The sequence below is a fragment of the Balaenoptera physalus genome, assembly GCF_965194825.1.
Source record: "Balaenoptera physalus genome assembly, chromosome: 9".
Classification (NCBI taxonomy): domain Eukaryota; kingdom Metazoa; phylum Chordata; class Mammalia; order Artiodactyla; family Balaenopteridae; genus Balaenoptera; species Balaenoptera physalus.
This window is the reverse complement of record NC_138888.1, coordinates 98,404,030-98,418,705: the sequence shown is the minus strand read 5'-3', so window position 1 is coordinate 98,418,705 and position 14,676 is coordinate 98,404,030. Positions and strand designations below refer to the sequence as shown.

The window sequence follows — 14,676 nt, the reverse complement described above, 5'->3', positions numbered from 1 at the left end:
AGGAGGCTGAGGGCAGCAGCCACAGTAAAAAGTCCTGCTGTTGCCCAGCCTCCGGACGGAAGCCAGTCTTCAAACCTGAAACCCAGTGACCTGCAGGAGGAAGGACCTGGCAGTGTTGTGGCAACTGTACATGGTAATGATTCCGGAGTCCTTCACATCCAGGAACCTACGGCCACTTACGCAGGTAATGTACACTGGAAAAAGAGAATACCCAAACATCGTGGGCAACTGGACACAGGGTCCTAGTTGGCATGGATACCTAGGGGCTTAGGGCATCATCGTGGCCCCCTGCTGGAGTGCGGACCTGTGGCAGTCAGGTGACAAATGGAGTCCTGGCCCACGCGGGTCCACTGGATCCATACCCACCTGGTGGTCATCCCCCAGCCCCCATTTCCCAGCGTATGATAGGAACGTTCATACTTGAGGCTGGCACGACCCCAGCACCAGAGCTGGACCCCAAGAAGGTTAAAATGCAGATGAATGCACCTGACCCCCAGACCTCAATAGGTCTGGGGTGCGTTCTGAGAACTTGCATCTCTAACAGGCTTTAGTGGACTTGGGAGCAGAAAAGGACACTGGCGGGTCCAAGGCTGTGCTGATGGCAAGCCCCGTCTTTTGGGCTAAGTGATCCTGCACATCCTATAGTCTGAGGGGTATCAGTGGTGGGAAAATAATGCCATGTGCAATTTACAGCAAGCCCCCATGGGAGAGTCATAATGCAGACCCTGAGGCCCTGGAGGAAGGCCACAGTCGTCTGCAATGGAGATGATTCGCACACCTTTGGAAAAGCACTCCTGCCACGCTGGCCCTGGCGATGGCCATAGGGCACCACGTGACCGTGCAGCCACATCCAGAATCCCTGAACTGGGTCCTGTCAGAACCACCAAGTCACGAGATCCCGTGGGCCAAGCAGCAGTCCGTCATGAGACGGAAGTGGTGCAGCCGGGGCGTCACCAAAGCGGGACCCGAGGGCACAAGGAGCTGCATGAAGAGACCTCATCACCCACCACTGCTGCACCAGCCCTGCCCTCAGCTCCCGCCTCTGGCTGCATGGGCGTGGCTGGGAAAGACAGTGGTGGGGGGGATCCCCCGATGGGAGGGGCTTCAGATGGTGCCCCTGGTCATCCACCGTGTGGAGAGGGACCCAAAGTTAAAACACATACAGCCTCATGCGCAGCCTATTAACCGCGAGAAAGTCCATCCCACCACCAAAGGGCAGCAAGAAACTAGGAGGTCTGGGTAGAGGCAGGTGTTCGGATCCATTCAGGTGCAGGCATGAGGTCCGAGTGTTTTCTGGTGCGAGTTAACCACCCACCAGGCCAGGTAGACTAACCCACTTGGGAGCCGATGTTGGCCGGTCTCTGTCATTGGCCACCACAGCATGCACCACGCACCGCGGGCACTTGAAGGGATCAGCCACGGGGAAGGAGGGATCCTGTGTGTGGACCCGTGGCCTCGGCTCTCAGTCACCCAGGCTGGTCTAGCGACTGCCACTGCTGAGCACCAGTCCTGCCGGCAGCAGAGCAAAACTAGGTCCCCACTACGGCGCCATCCCCTGGAAGGCCACCCAGTCACTTAGGGGAAAGCTGAGTGCCTTGGACCCCCCTCTCCTCTGAAAGGGGCAGCAAGTAATTCTGACAGGAAGAGACACATTTTCCATATACGAGTGTGTCTACAGGACCTCGGCCAGCATCACCAATACAGGATCCCACATAATATCACCTCAGACCCAGGGACCCACTTTATGGCACAGGAGGAGCAGAAGGGGACACGTGGCCAGGGATCACCAGTCCCATCAGATGCCACAGCACCAGGGAGCTGCCAGGCACACACAGCGACAGCATGATCACAGCCCAAGCGCCAGCTCAGAGATGACAGCCTACGAGACGACATGCCTTCCTCCAGGAAGCTGTCTAGACCCACAGCAGTGACATTTATGAGATGCTCTGTCACCAGCAGGTAGAACATAGGGTTGAGGAGCAAAGGGGGGACGGTGACATGCCCTGTCCAAGTGACCCACATGGGTAATTGGTGCTTCCTATCCCTGCAAGCCTGGGGAAAAGTGTACAAAGAACCTTTCTGTATTACTCTTAAACGTGCATGAGAATCTGTAATTAAAACAATAAAATTTTCTATTAAATTCTAGGTACAAGGAGACCTCAGAACTATCATGAGCTCGGTTCCAGACCACTGTAATAAGGCAAATACCACAATAAATCAAGTCACACAAATTTTTTTTTTGTTTGTTTCCCAGTGCATGTAAAAGTTCTGTTTATACTTCACTATAGTCTGAAAGTGTGCACTAGCAGTGTCTAAAAAAGTGTACATACCTTAATTTAAAAATACTTTCTAGCTAAAAAATGCTAATCATCACCCGACAATGCAGTGTTGCCCCAAACCTTCAGTTTGTAAAGAAACACAGTATCTTCAAAGTGCAATAAAGCAAAGCACAGTAAAACAAGGTATGCCTGTTAATTTTATACTAAAGGCAAAAGTCAAAACACCTCCTGGGTGTACTGGGAGACTGTTCTGGAATGAACTGTGTCCCTCCCAAAGGTTCCTATGTTGAAGCCCCACCCTCAATGTGACTGCATCTAGAGATAAGTGAAGTCATAAGGGTGGAGACCTCATCTGATAAGACTGGCATCCTTATAAGAAGAGACACCAGCGCGCTTTCATCCCCCTCCCCTGTCCTCTCCCCTCCCCCAGCTCATCCAAGGAAAGACCATTTGGATCCAGAGGCAAAACAGCCATCCAGGCCAAGGGCACTTTGGAACTTGAACTTCTAGACTCCAGAATTGTGAGAAAATGAATTTGTTGTTTAAATACCCAGTCTGTGCTATTTTGTTATGGTAGCCTGAGCTGATAAGTACAGACACATATACAAGAATATGCACTCTAGCCTTCATTATAATAGCCAAAAACTGGGGGGGAAAAAGTCCATCAATATTAGAATGGATAAACGACTTGTGGTATATTTATACAATGAAATACTATACAACAAGGAAAATGAATGAAACATAGCTACAGGCAACAAAATGGAGAAATCTCACAAACAATGCTGAATCAATAATGCTGGACATCTAATCACACAATATGTATTTTTCTACTTTTTCATAAATAAAGTAAAACTTACACATAATGTTTAGGAATGAATGCTTAGATGATAAATACAAACAGAAACAAGGAAGTGATTACCATAAGAGAAATTTTGTTAAGGAAGGAGCAACTGGGAAGGGCACAAGGGGGACCCCCGGTGCCTGTGGACAATGGCTTTTTTTTTTTTTTAAACCTCAATGGTTGTTACATGGATAATCATATTGTGATATTCACTGACCTCTACATTCATGTTTTGTGCACCTTCCTACTTGTGTACTACATTTCACCATTTAAAAAAATTGTGATATTTCCAGGAATGACCAAGAATTAAAAAAACGGCGAACAAACACTTTGCTAGGAAGGAATTCATCTTACAAATATCCTCTCACATACATTGCTTATCGTAGCAAAAGATTAAAAGTTGGGACTTCCCTAGTGGCGCAGTGGTTAAGAATACGCCTGCCAATGCAGGGGACACGGGTTCAATCCCTGGTCCGGGAATATCCTACATGCCGCAGAGCGACTAAGCCTGGGCATCACAACTACTGAGCCTGCACTCTAGAGCCCACAAGCCACAACTACTAAGCTACACGCTGCAACTACTGAAGGCCGCATGCCTAGAGCCCGTGCTCCGCAGCAAGAGAAGCCACGCACTGCAACGCGAAGAGTAGCCCCCGCTCGCCACAACTAGAGAAAGTTTGCACGCAGCAACAAAAACCCAATGCAGCCAAAAAAATAATAAATTTAAAAAAAATTAAAGTAAATAAATGTCTGTGACCTTTAAAAAAAAAAAATTAAAAGTTGCTTAAATGCCCATCAACGAAGACCAGTAAAATAGACCGTATAACATCTATAAACTGGAATATTATTTAGCATTTTTAAATGGTTTATTTGTATATGTACTGATATGGAATAATCTCCAAGATAAAATTAGGTTTAAAATAAACAGACCAATGTGTGAAATATGTTGCCACCTATTAAAATAAATATACATATGCATAAATAAAATATGCATATATAAACATGTATTTGGATATTTTAGTATCTTGTGGTACCAAAAAGTAAGGAAGTGCTCACAGATTTTTAAAGGATATATATGTTTGAAAGGATACACCGAAGGATCCAACCTGGAAGAACTCTATCTCTTCCAAACTATTTAATAATTACAAGGGGGGAAATAGTAAGCATACAGTGGAGAATCAAGGCAAATGGTTACTTACCCAAGCGATCAAGGTTATGACCACCACCAGCAGCTCAGACGGACGGCCTGCCTCCCCTGATATGATGTAATGAGGACACATGATCACATCACTGTGGCCTCCTTCTCAACGCTGCATTGCCATCTAATCATGAAAAAGCATCAGACAAGTCCCAACTGAGGGATACTCTACACAATGATTCACCAAAGTCAAGGTCACAAAAGAGAAGGAAAGACTGGAGAACCATCAAAGATGGGAAGAAACTACGGAGACACGAGGACTAAATACGAGGAGACCCAGAACTGGATCCTCGAACAGAAAAACGACGTTACTGGAAAAACCCGTTACAATCCAAATGACTTTGTAGTTTTCAAATATGTCCTATGGTTACATACGATGGTAACATAAGTGGAAGTTGAGGGAAAAGTATATTGGCACACTACTATTTTCGCAATGCTTTTGTAAGTCTAAAATTAGTTCAAAATAAAAAATAAAGGTATAGGGCTTCCCTGGTGGCGCAGGGGTTGACAATCTGCCTGCCAATGCAGGGGACACGGGTTCGAGCCCTGGTCTGGGAAGATCCCACATGCCGCGGAGCAACTAAGCCCGTGTGCCACAACTACTGAGCCTGCGCGTCTGGAGCCTGTGCTCCGCAACAAGAGAGGCCGCGATAGTGAGAGGCCCGCGCACCGCGATGAAGAGTGGCCCCCACTTGCCGCAACTAGAGAAAGCCCTCGCACAGAAACAAAGACTCAACACAGCCATAAAAATAAATAAATTAAAATAAATAAATTAAAAAAAAAAATCTAGGATAGGTTACCTGCCTTCTTAAAAAAAAAAAAGATTACCACTAATAACAAAAACCAGACATCTCAAGTTAACGATATTAGTGCTTTTCTCTGAATGGGAAGATGCAAGAGTCTGGGCTCACTGGAATTATTCCGTTGATATGCACCTTAACTGTTGTAAAATGAAATTTGCATTTCATCGCAAGACAAGAAAAATTTAAACACAAAAAGATTTTCTGTGCCCTTTGGCCTCCTCTCTTCCCTCTGCTGTGCATCGTGTATCAGCAATATGCACCAGCCAAGCTCCCCCATCGGCAGAAATACCCGCTCAACCATAAAGAAGCAACATTCTCCCAAGATTACTGGGACAGCTCTTTAAAAGATAACATTCTTTCTTGATCTCCATAAGGGAGTCACATGGCCTTTAGATCTGGATTGTGTAAACTCTCAATAATACCTCATTTGATGTATAGCCCTGTGTCAAAAAAAAAAAAAACATATAACTGTGCCTTGACTTTTTCTTTTCTTTTTAGTTTTATTTTTTTGGCTGCACCATGCAACATGTGGGATCTTACTTCCCCCACCAGGGATCGAACCCACACCCACTGCAGTGGTTGTGTTGCCCTTTCGCTTACCCTTAGCGGAAAATTGATCAAGAGCTTCAAACTCAAAAAAAAAAGGACCACTGCAAGACAACCATTTTTTCTTTTTTTTTAACCTTCAGGTTACTATTTCCAAAACTTTTCTATGTATTTGCTCAAAGTCTTGTGTTGCTTAGGATTTTTTTTTTTTTTTTAGTGCTGAAAAATCTTCAGTCCAGGGCATGCATGGAATTTATAGCACAGTCTTAAATTTCCAAGCTTGATACTTTTGACACAGATTAACTAACCTAAAGCTGTTTTCTACATTTAGAAGCACTGCCCTTAGGGAATTTCTAGACTTAGGGGCAAGGGCAGTTTTTTATGCCCCCTCTACACTGCAAAATTGGGGTTCATAACTCTACAGTTTACGTGCCCACACACAATCATTCACTGCCAACTGATTCTTTAAAGGGTGCACTGGCTGAGGCTAATTTGGGGGCCACAACTGTTGGTCCATAAGGAGACTCAAGCAAGAAGTACAAAAGGGAGACTGTTCACCTAACAGATCAGAAGAAAAAAAAAAGTTTGCAGGTGTCTCTGGGTGAGATTGTAGGGAACTGTTGCAACTGTTAACAGGTATCCAGAAATATCTTGCCAATGCCCTTGCATTCAAAATGTGCCCAAAGCCACAAGGGACCCCCTTGAGGTGACCAGGATCAGAGGCTGTCTCTTCCCTGGAAACTGAGATGCCCCCTGCCCAGACGCCACCTGATCCCAACACGAGCCCCTCCCTGACCTGTAGCATCTTGGGCCCTGCAATAGCCTCCGATGCTGACACCCAATGATTGTCCCATGAGAGCCCATCAGCTCTTCTTACTGGGAAGGAACAAATCTGCAAGGCAGGTCAACCTGTTTATTTATCTGTAGATACTCTTGGCCTCTTTCCACATGGAACTGAGCCAACTGTCCCTCCTGACCCTCCAAACAGGAGGAAAGTCATTTATGTGTGTCTAGTTCTTCAAAATCAGAGGGCCAATGGTTTTTTTTTTTTTTAATGTTTTTGATAAAGTCAGTATTTTATTTATTTATTTATTTATTTATTTATTTATTTATGGCTGTGTTGGGTCTTCGTTTCTGTGCGAGGGCTTTCTCTAGTTGCGGCAAGTGGGGGCCCCTCTTCATTGCGGTGCGCGGGCCTCTCACTATCGCGGCCTCTCTTGTTGTGGAGCACAGGCTCCAGACGCGCAGGCTCAGTAGTTGTGGCTCACGGGCCTAGTCGCTCCGCGGCATGTGGGATCTTCCCAGACCAGGGCTCGAACCCGTGTCCCCTGCATTGGCAGGCAGATTCTCAACCACTGCGCCACCAGGGAAGCCCGGGCCAATGGTTTTAACAATCATCATTTCCTGGGGATGTGGGAAAGGTGGGACGGATTTCTCCTCCAAAATCCTGGGCAGGAGCTGTGCTGAGTGGTCCATGACTTCCAGGCCAGAGTACTGGTGCAATTCTCAAAGGTTGGAAGAGAGGGTGTCAGGATGCCAATAGGGTACCCGCCTAGTCTCTTCCTCTCCTCCAAATGAACTTCAATAGCATGCCAAAATGGACCTTTGCTTCCCGGTGACCTAAAGGCTGTATGGCCTCCAAAGACCCCAGGAAACACACACACCATCCTGCATTTCCAGGAGGCAGGAAGACAGTGCCCTTGACAAAGGACTTCCCAGCTCCCCTCACTGAGCCTTCAACGTGAGAACAGGGGCTGGAGGCTGGAGTCCCTCCTCCATAAGCCTGGGAGGGAGCAATCCGGCTCCTGTCCTGCCGCCTGTCCTTCATGCATTCAAGAAATCACGTTTGACTGCCCATGGTGTCAGACATTGTTCTGAGACTTGATATCCTCACTACAACCCATGCGACGGATCTTATCCTACCACAGACGGGGAACCAAAGCACAAGACCCATGGCTCCATCGCTAAGGAGGCTGAGCCAAGACCCAAACCCAAGCAGCCAAGCTGGTGTCCTTGTCTTAGAAAACTGTCCTCAATATTTAACATTACATACTGTCTATTTTTTTTAAATCTCAACTTTGCTAGAGTTTACCTTCCAGTGGGGCAGAGGAGGAAAACGAATTGTTAGCTTGTCAGTCATGTTTAAAATGCCGTGAACAAAACTAAAGTAGGTCAAGCAGAGACAGTGGGGAAGGAGAGGACCTCTGGAGGGAACATGGACCACTGGGAAAAAGGGAACAGAATCATTCCAAAAAAAATGAGAGGGAATTCCCTGGTGTTCCAGTGGTTAGGACTCCGCACTTCCACTGCAGGGGGCACGGGTTCAATCCCTGGTTGGGGAACTAAGATCCTGCAAGCCACCTGGTGTGGCCAAAAAATTTAATAAAAACAAGTGAGAAGTGTTCTTAGCAGAAGAGCAAAAATAAAAGCCCTGAAGTGGTTAACAAGACGGTTTGTTTGAGGGGCAGCAAAAGGATAAGGATCTGGAGCAGAGATGCAGGCAGGTGGCAGGTTACACAGGGCGTTCTAGGCCAGGGCCAGGAGCTTGGGTTAAGTTGGCTGGAAAACTTTGGAGAATTTTGGAGTTCCTTTTGGAGGAGGGGCCATCTGATTAACGTTTTAAGAATTAAGTCTGATGGCCATCATCAAAACATCTACAAACAATAAATGCTATTTATTGACTACCATGGTGGTCAGCCACTATGGAGAACAGTATGGTGGTTCCTTAAAAAACTAAAAATAGAAGTACCATATGACCCAGCAATCCCACTACTGGGCATATACCCTGAGAAAACCATAATTCAAAAAGAGTCATATACCAAAATGTTCATTGCAGCTCATGGAAGCAACCTAAGTGTCCATCAACAGATGCATGGATAAAGAAGATGTGGCACATATATACAATGGAGTATTACTCAGCCATAAAAAGGAACGAAACTGAGTTATTTGTAGTGAGGTGGATGGACCTAGAGACTGTCATACAGAGTGAAGTAAGTCAGAAAGAGAAAAACAAATACCATATACTAACACATATATTGGAATCCGGAAAAAAAAAAAAAAAGGAAATGGTCAGAAGAACCTAGGGGCAAGATGGGAATAAAGACACAGACCTACTAGAGAATGGACTTGAGGATACAGGGAGGGGGAAGGGTAAGCTGGGACAAAGTGAGAGAGTGGCATGGACATATATACACTACCAAACGTAAAACCGGTAGCCAGTGGGAAGCAGCCTCATAGCACAGGGAGATCAGCTCCGTGCTTTGTGACCACCTAGAGGGGTGGGATAGGGAGGGTGGGAGGGAGGGAGATGCAAGAGGGAAGAGATATGGGGACATATGTAGATGTATAACTGATTCACTTTGTTATAAAGCAGAAACTGACACACCATTGTAAAGCAATTATACTCTAATAAAGATGCTTAAAAAATAAAAAAATAAAAAGAATTAAGTCTGGCTGAGGAGCCTACTGTGAGATGACTAAAAGAGAACCCCCTGAGACCTGATAGGAGCCTCTTTCAGCAGTTCTGGCAAGGCAGTTTGGCGCCGGGGTGGGGTGGGCGCCTGGACCACGTACAGGTGCAGGAAGGGCTCAGGTTGGAAGTCAAGTTGACTGGGTTCGAGCAGGGAGTCCTTTCGGGTGGTCAGGCATCAAGGACAGCTTCTAGTTTGGGGCCTGAACCACTGGCCCAAAATGCTGGTGCCATTCATTTACTGAGTGAGGACGAGAACAGCTGTCTGATGGACAGGCCACACGCCTCTCACAGAAAATGGCTCCTTGCTAGTTTTTCTCCCCCATTTTTGTTCAATTGCTCCAAAAGATAGTCAACACTTGTTTCTGGTGTCATGCTTGCTCTAAGTACCCTACGTAAATCTCACAACTTCACATGAGGTCAGGTGCTATTATCTTCAATTTAGAGCCTGAGCAGGGAGAGGGGTTAGGAGGGTGAATGTGGCTAAGGTCATAGGGCCAGAAAGCTCCCTGAGGGGATTCATTCTGGCTTGTGAACTACCAGGCTGGTCTCTACTAGGGAAAACTGTAGCCCCCGTTCTGATGGCCCGTCTACCCTCAGGAGTGAGCCCCACCTATGGTAATGCTTCATCTACCCTAATCCCACTTACCCTTCGGAGGCCAGGGCAGCAATTCTGTAAGTGTGGTGGAGAATTCCAGAGACCACTTCAAGGGGTCTGTGTGAGGTTCTCCTTTCCTGTATACCTATCTGTAAGGCCGAATTTTCTTCACACTCCAACCTAAATAATGTGCAGCCGTAGGCTGAATGCAAATGAGAACCCAGACAGCAGTCTCCAATTTAGTTTACAAGGGTATGAAACTCTCGGTGCCAGAATATCACATCTCTCCTAGGTTGTCTGATTCTTTGGTCAGAGCTGCATCTCAGAACGTGACTCCTAGACTCGTTTCCTTTTTCTCTCCAGACCCTTTTTCCCCCTAGCCCTTTTTCACCCTGTGCTCTGGGACCTCTTTCTAGCCTTAGGGGTTTCACTAAGGGTTAAGCTCAAGGGCCACCTCACCTGTGATGTTATCTCCAACACCTCAACTACACATCAAGACACATCAAGAAACCTCTTAAAATTTGATTCTTTAATTAGCAACCTTGGGGGGAAGGACATCAGGACTTAAAGGCAGAGGCAGAGACCAGAAACCAGCCGGGTGTTCCTTGTTAGGCTGGAGCAGGGTTTAAACCAGACCCCTTGCAGCTCTGGCTGCAGCCTCCTCTCTACCTCACGGCCCCAGGTTGGTCTGGCTGCAAACTGGCTTCCCTTCATCCGAGGAGCTAGGTCGAGGGAATTCATGGCTTCCTCAGGTTGCAGCATCCCTGCGCCAGAAAGCCACAGCAGGCATGTGTGAGGGGAGAGGGTAAGAGCCTGAATAGTTCTCTGCCTCTTTCCAAGGTTCCTTTCTGGGACTTCCCAGCTAGGCGTCCTGGGCCTGGGATTCTCGGGAACCTCAGAACCTGGGGCCAACTGGGCTCATTCCCACATGGCGGGTGGGGAGGCCCCGCCCCAGGAGGCCAGCCCCGGCCACCTCTCACAGCCTTACTCCAGGGTCCCTAGGACCAAGGGCCGGCACTGCCAAGGAGTCTGGGGCACAGCCTGGACACAGAGGCCTCCCCGGGTGGGTGTTGGCCGAGAGGCTGTTGGTGGTTGCCCGGAGGGCATAGTTAGGGAGGGGTGAGGAGGACTGGAGGGGCGGGAGCCAGGCCGCCTGCACAGACCGGTCCAGGGCACCTGGTCGTGAGGCCTCTCAACCTGCTTGTGCCGCTGGCGGTGCCGCCAGACCACGGACTGGAGCACCCACTTGGTCTGGAACTTGCACAAATAAGAGCCGTAAACCATGACTTCGGCGAGGTCCGAAGTTTCCAGACCCTTCATCTGCAGCATGACTTTGCTCACCTGCTCGACGAATGGGATTCGAGATCCGTCGGGGCCTGTTTAGGTGAGAAGAGGAGCGCTTGGGCCCAGGAGGGCCGGGGCACTCGGGTCAGAACTGGGCTCACTCACGGAACACGGCTTCCAGCAGCCCCGTCTGCACCTGGAACACCCCGGGCTCCTTCAGGACTTCGGGATTCCCCACCCAAGGTAGGATGTCGTTCCGCTCGGGCAGCTTTCCCATCTTCAGGGGGCCTAAGCCAACCCTGCTCGGAGCTCGGACGTAGACTGGGCAGGACGCTGCCTCCGGCGGAAAGTTAAGCACCTGGGCCGGCCACGCCCCGCGCCCCGCTCCCCTGGCCAACCCCCATCCAGGCCCCGCCCCGCCCCATCCAGGCCCCGCCCCCGGCCCGGTAGCGCAATCCCGCACTCGCCACGCCCCGCCCGCCCCGCGCCGCTTTGGTCTCTGGTTGACTGTCTAGGGCGCTTCCCCGCCCACCTCCGGCTCCCGAGCGCGGGTGGGCCCAGCTGTCTCCGAGTTGACTCGGGCTCCCACCTGGTTTGACTCGTTTTCTCTGCACCAAAATCCCTTCACCTTGGGAATGAGTGGGGAGACGGCGCTAGAAACCCTTGTTATTCTAGAAACAGTGGCTGGGCCTGAACCCCGGAAAGCAGTACAGGTTTGGGGGTGCGACGGCCACCCAGCTGCCAAATCGAGTCCCTGCCTTCCACGTTCCAAAGGAGGGTGTGTCTTCCCTTGGCCTAAGGGAGCCGGACCCCGGGACTTCACTGCGGGGCGACCCCTGCTACTTCAGGGGACTGAGGAGTCACTCCTGCCACTTAACAAAGAGGAAAACGAGATTCCGATATTCATTTTCTTCCAGGGTCCTGATAGGGGCTCTGAAGTGCCCCACGGTTCACGTTCCTTGAAGCCCCTAAGTCTGGAACTTTTGAATCTACCCGGATTTCGAAGCTCACGTGGCCTAAACTATGTGGTCCGGCCTTCAGGCCCTAAACAAACTTGTTTTATTCATTTAAAAAACAGATTGCTCTAAACACTGCACTAAATCTATCCGATGGGGGTGTGTTTCAGTGTTTAGGGCTTCACAGACAGAGATGAAGCTGGCTTTTCCCAAGATCATGTTCTGATAACATCTAATGTCCCCTCAGCAGCCTTCATGACCACTTATTAGGGCAGACCTCTTCACCTGCAAACAAAACCTGTGGGTTGGTTGTTCTTTTGCAGCCACCAGTGTAATCAATTCAGATAATAATCAATGGCTAACTATCAAATGAAAGGTTATTAACTGGATATTGAAGAGTTCTGGCAAGCCTAGCCCATAGATTATGAATTACAAAGAAGAAAATATTCCTTCACAATAGCGACTTGGAGGGCAGATGCCACCTTAACCAAAGACCACAGTTAGCATCACCAACAATGGGACCAATGGACTACTGGTCTGTCAAAGCCATGAAAACAAAAAAGCAGAAGGTCATCTTATTAGTAAAGAGACAACCAAGTGCTATGCATGATTCAAACCCTGAATCAAAGTGAAAGAACATTTCAGGACAGTGGAGGAAATTTTAACATGGACTATATTGTAAAATAGTATTTGATTGTATGTTCTATAATATACAATTTCTAGAGTGTGGTGCCTTTATGACATAAGAAAAGGTCCTTGTTCTAACAAGAAACATGTTGAAATATGTAAAGTGTTGATATCTACAATCCACTTACAAATAGTTCAGCACGCCCCGAAAATGAAACCCCCAACTTATATATGTAAAGAAAGAGAGAGAGAGAGAGAGGGAGGGAGGGAATCAATGTGACAAATATCAAGAGTTGGTTCTCAGTGAAGGATATACAGAATTCTTTCTACTCTTCCGTAGTTCTCAATTTCAATGAAAGGGAAATAAAGTACTAATGTGTCAGGTAGCTAATAAAAAGTAACTCTTCTGAAGGAAAAACAAAGTGTAAACCATCCCCTAGTGAGGACTTCCTTTATCATGCTTTCTAAACTCCCCCCTCCCCCATATACACACCATTTCTTTGACTGCAAGTTCAACATGGTATTTATTTATTTATTTTTGGCTGTCTTGGGTCTTCGTTGCTGTGCACGGGCTTTCTCTAGTTATGGCGAGCCGGAGCTACTCTTCCTTGCTGTGCACTTGCTTCTCGTTGAGGTGGCTTCTCTTGTTGCGGAGCAGGGGCTCTAGGCGCGCGGGCTTCAGTAGTTGTGGCACATGGGCTCTAGAGCACAGGCTCAGTAGTTGCGACGCACGGGCTTAGTTGCTTGGCAGCATGAGGAATCTTCCCAGACCACAGATCGAACCCATGTCCCCTGCGCTGGCAGGCAGATTCTTAACCACTGCACCACCAAGGAAGTCCCTCGATATGGTATGTAAAGAAGCAGATAGATGAGCACAGGAATTGCGTCCAACTTAAGAGTATTAGAGAGAAGCCTGCGTAATTATACACACTTATTTCAAACTTGTAACACTGTACAAACTTATACAATAAACAACCGGGACTTAAATTACAGGCTCAAAAAGTATGACTATCAAACAAATTTGTATACTAATGACTAACATCCTTTCTAAGGAGTTTGTGTACGCTTAGAATCAGCACAGGTGTGGCAAATCAGCAGTTTATAAGCACCCATTTCCCCACTCCTATCAAGGATTCTCAGCTGTTTGCCTTGCCACTGGAAGAAGTGACTCTGGATTGATTTTTCATTAACGGATGTTGAACCTAGAATTGCAGATTCAAATTGCTGGCAGGAGAGTAGTGTGATTTACTAAGGGGAGTTAGATTCCCCCTCTGTGAACCCTCCTCAAAAAGGTGCCACCAACTCCTTCCTGCTTGGGGGATAGGGATTCCTATCTTAATTTTTTTTATCCCCAGGAAGCAGCTGTTTCTGTGTCTCCAGGCCCACCTTTAGCTTCCGAGCCTGGCTCTGTGAGTACACATGAGACGAAACCACTTAAAATTCACTCTCAATCCCAAATATTACCTGCCAGCAGCTTTTCATTTGAAGCAGGTGGGAACCTCAGGTTCAGCGGGAGGGAGGGGATGCTCCCTCTCTCCCACTCTGAGTACATAGACTGCTGGGCAGGGAACATGGAAGGTGGGCAGTTGGCAGGGAGCTCACGATGTCCCCACCACGGAACTCAGAGGTCAGGCAGGTAAGTGCCAGGTGCACTGAACCGGAGGTGCCAGAGGCAGCCAGGGCTCTTCCTCTGGGCCTTCTGGAAACTCAGGGCACCTCCTGATCAGCCACACCTGGAGTTCCAGCCATCCACCCCTTGGCGTGTCAGTGTGAGCCCGAGGGGACCCCCGAGCGCACGGCTGGGCACGGTCCCCAGAGCGTCACGCCTTGCAGCCCGAGGACACACAGCGGCCTTTCATCTGGACCATCACTCAGGAACTGACCCAGGACCCCTGGGGCAGGGCCAAACTGAGACAAGGCTGCAGAATTCCGGGGACGCTGCCACAGCAAAGGCTGTCCCGGCGACACCCGTTCCTCCCTCCTCTTTCTGAGGAAAAGGCCACCAAGAAGGCCAGCATCTCTTTGGCCAGGGACCCTCCGCCCTCCTACGGGCGCGGGATTTTACCGGAGTTTCC

At 48.4% G+C, this 14,676-nt stretch overlaps 1 protein-coding gene across 1 annotated transcript; it reads right to left on the bottom strand.

Moving 5' to 3' along the window:
• Positions 1-10,718: 10,718 nt before the first annotated feature.
• Positions 10,719-11,326, bottom strand: DPPA5 (developmental pluripotency associated 5; the record flags this gene model as incomplete). The annotated part of the gene is made up of 2 exons (XM_082474039.1): positions 11,184-11,326; positions 10,719-11,110 (listed from the first exon to the last, which is right to left on the bottom strand). The coding sequence occupies exons 1-2, from the start codon at positions 11,293-11,295 to the stop codon at positions 10,719-10,721; spliced, it is 504 nt and encodes a 167-aa protein (XP_082330165.1). The 5' UTR covers positions 11,296-11,326.
• Positions 11,327-14,676: the final 3,350 nt, after the last annotated feature.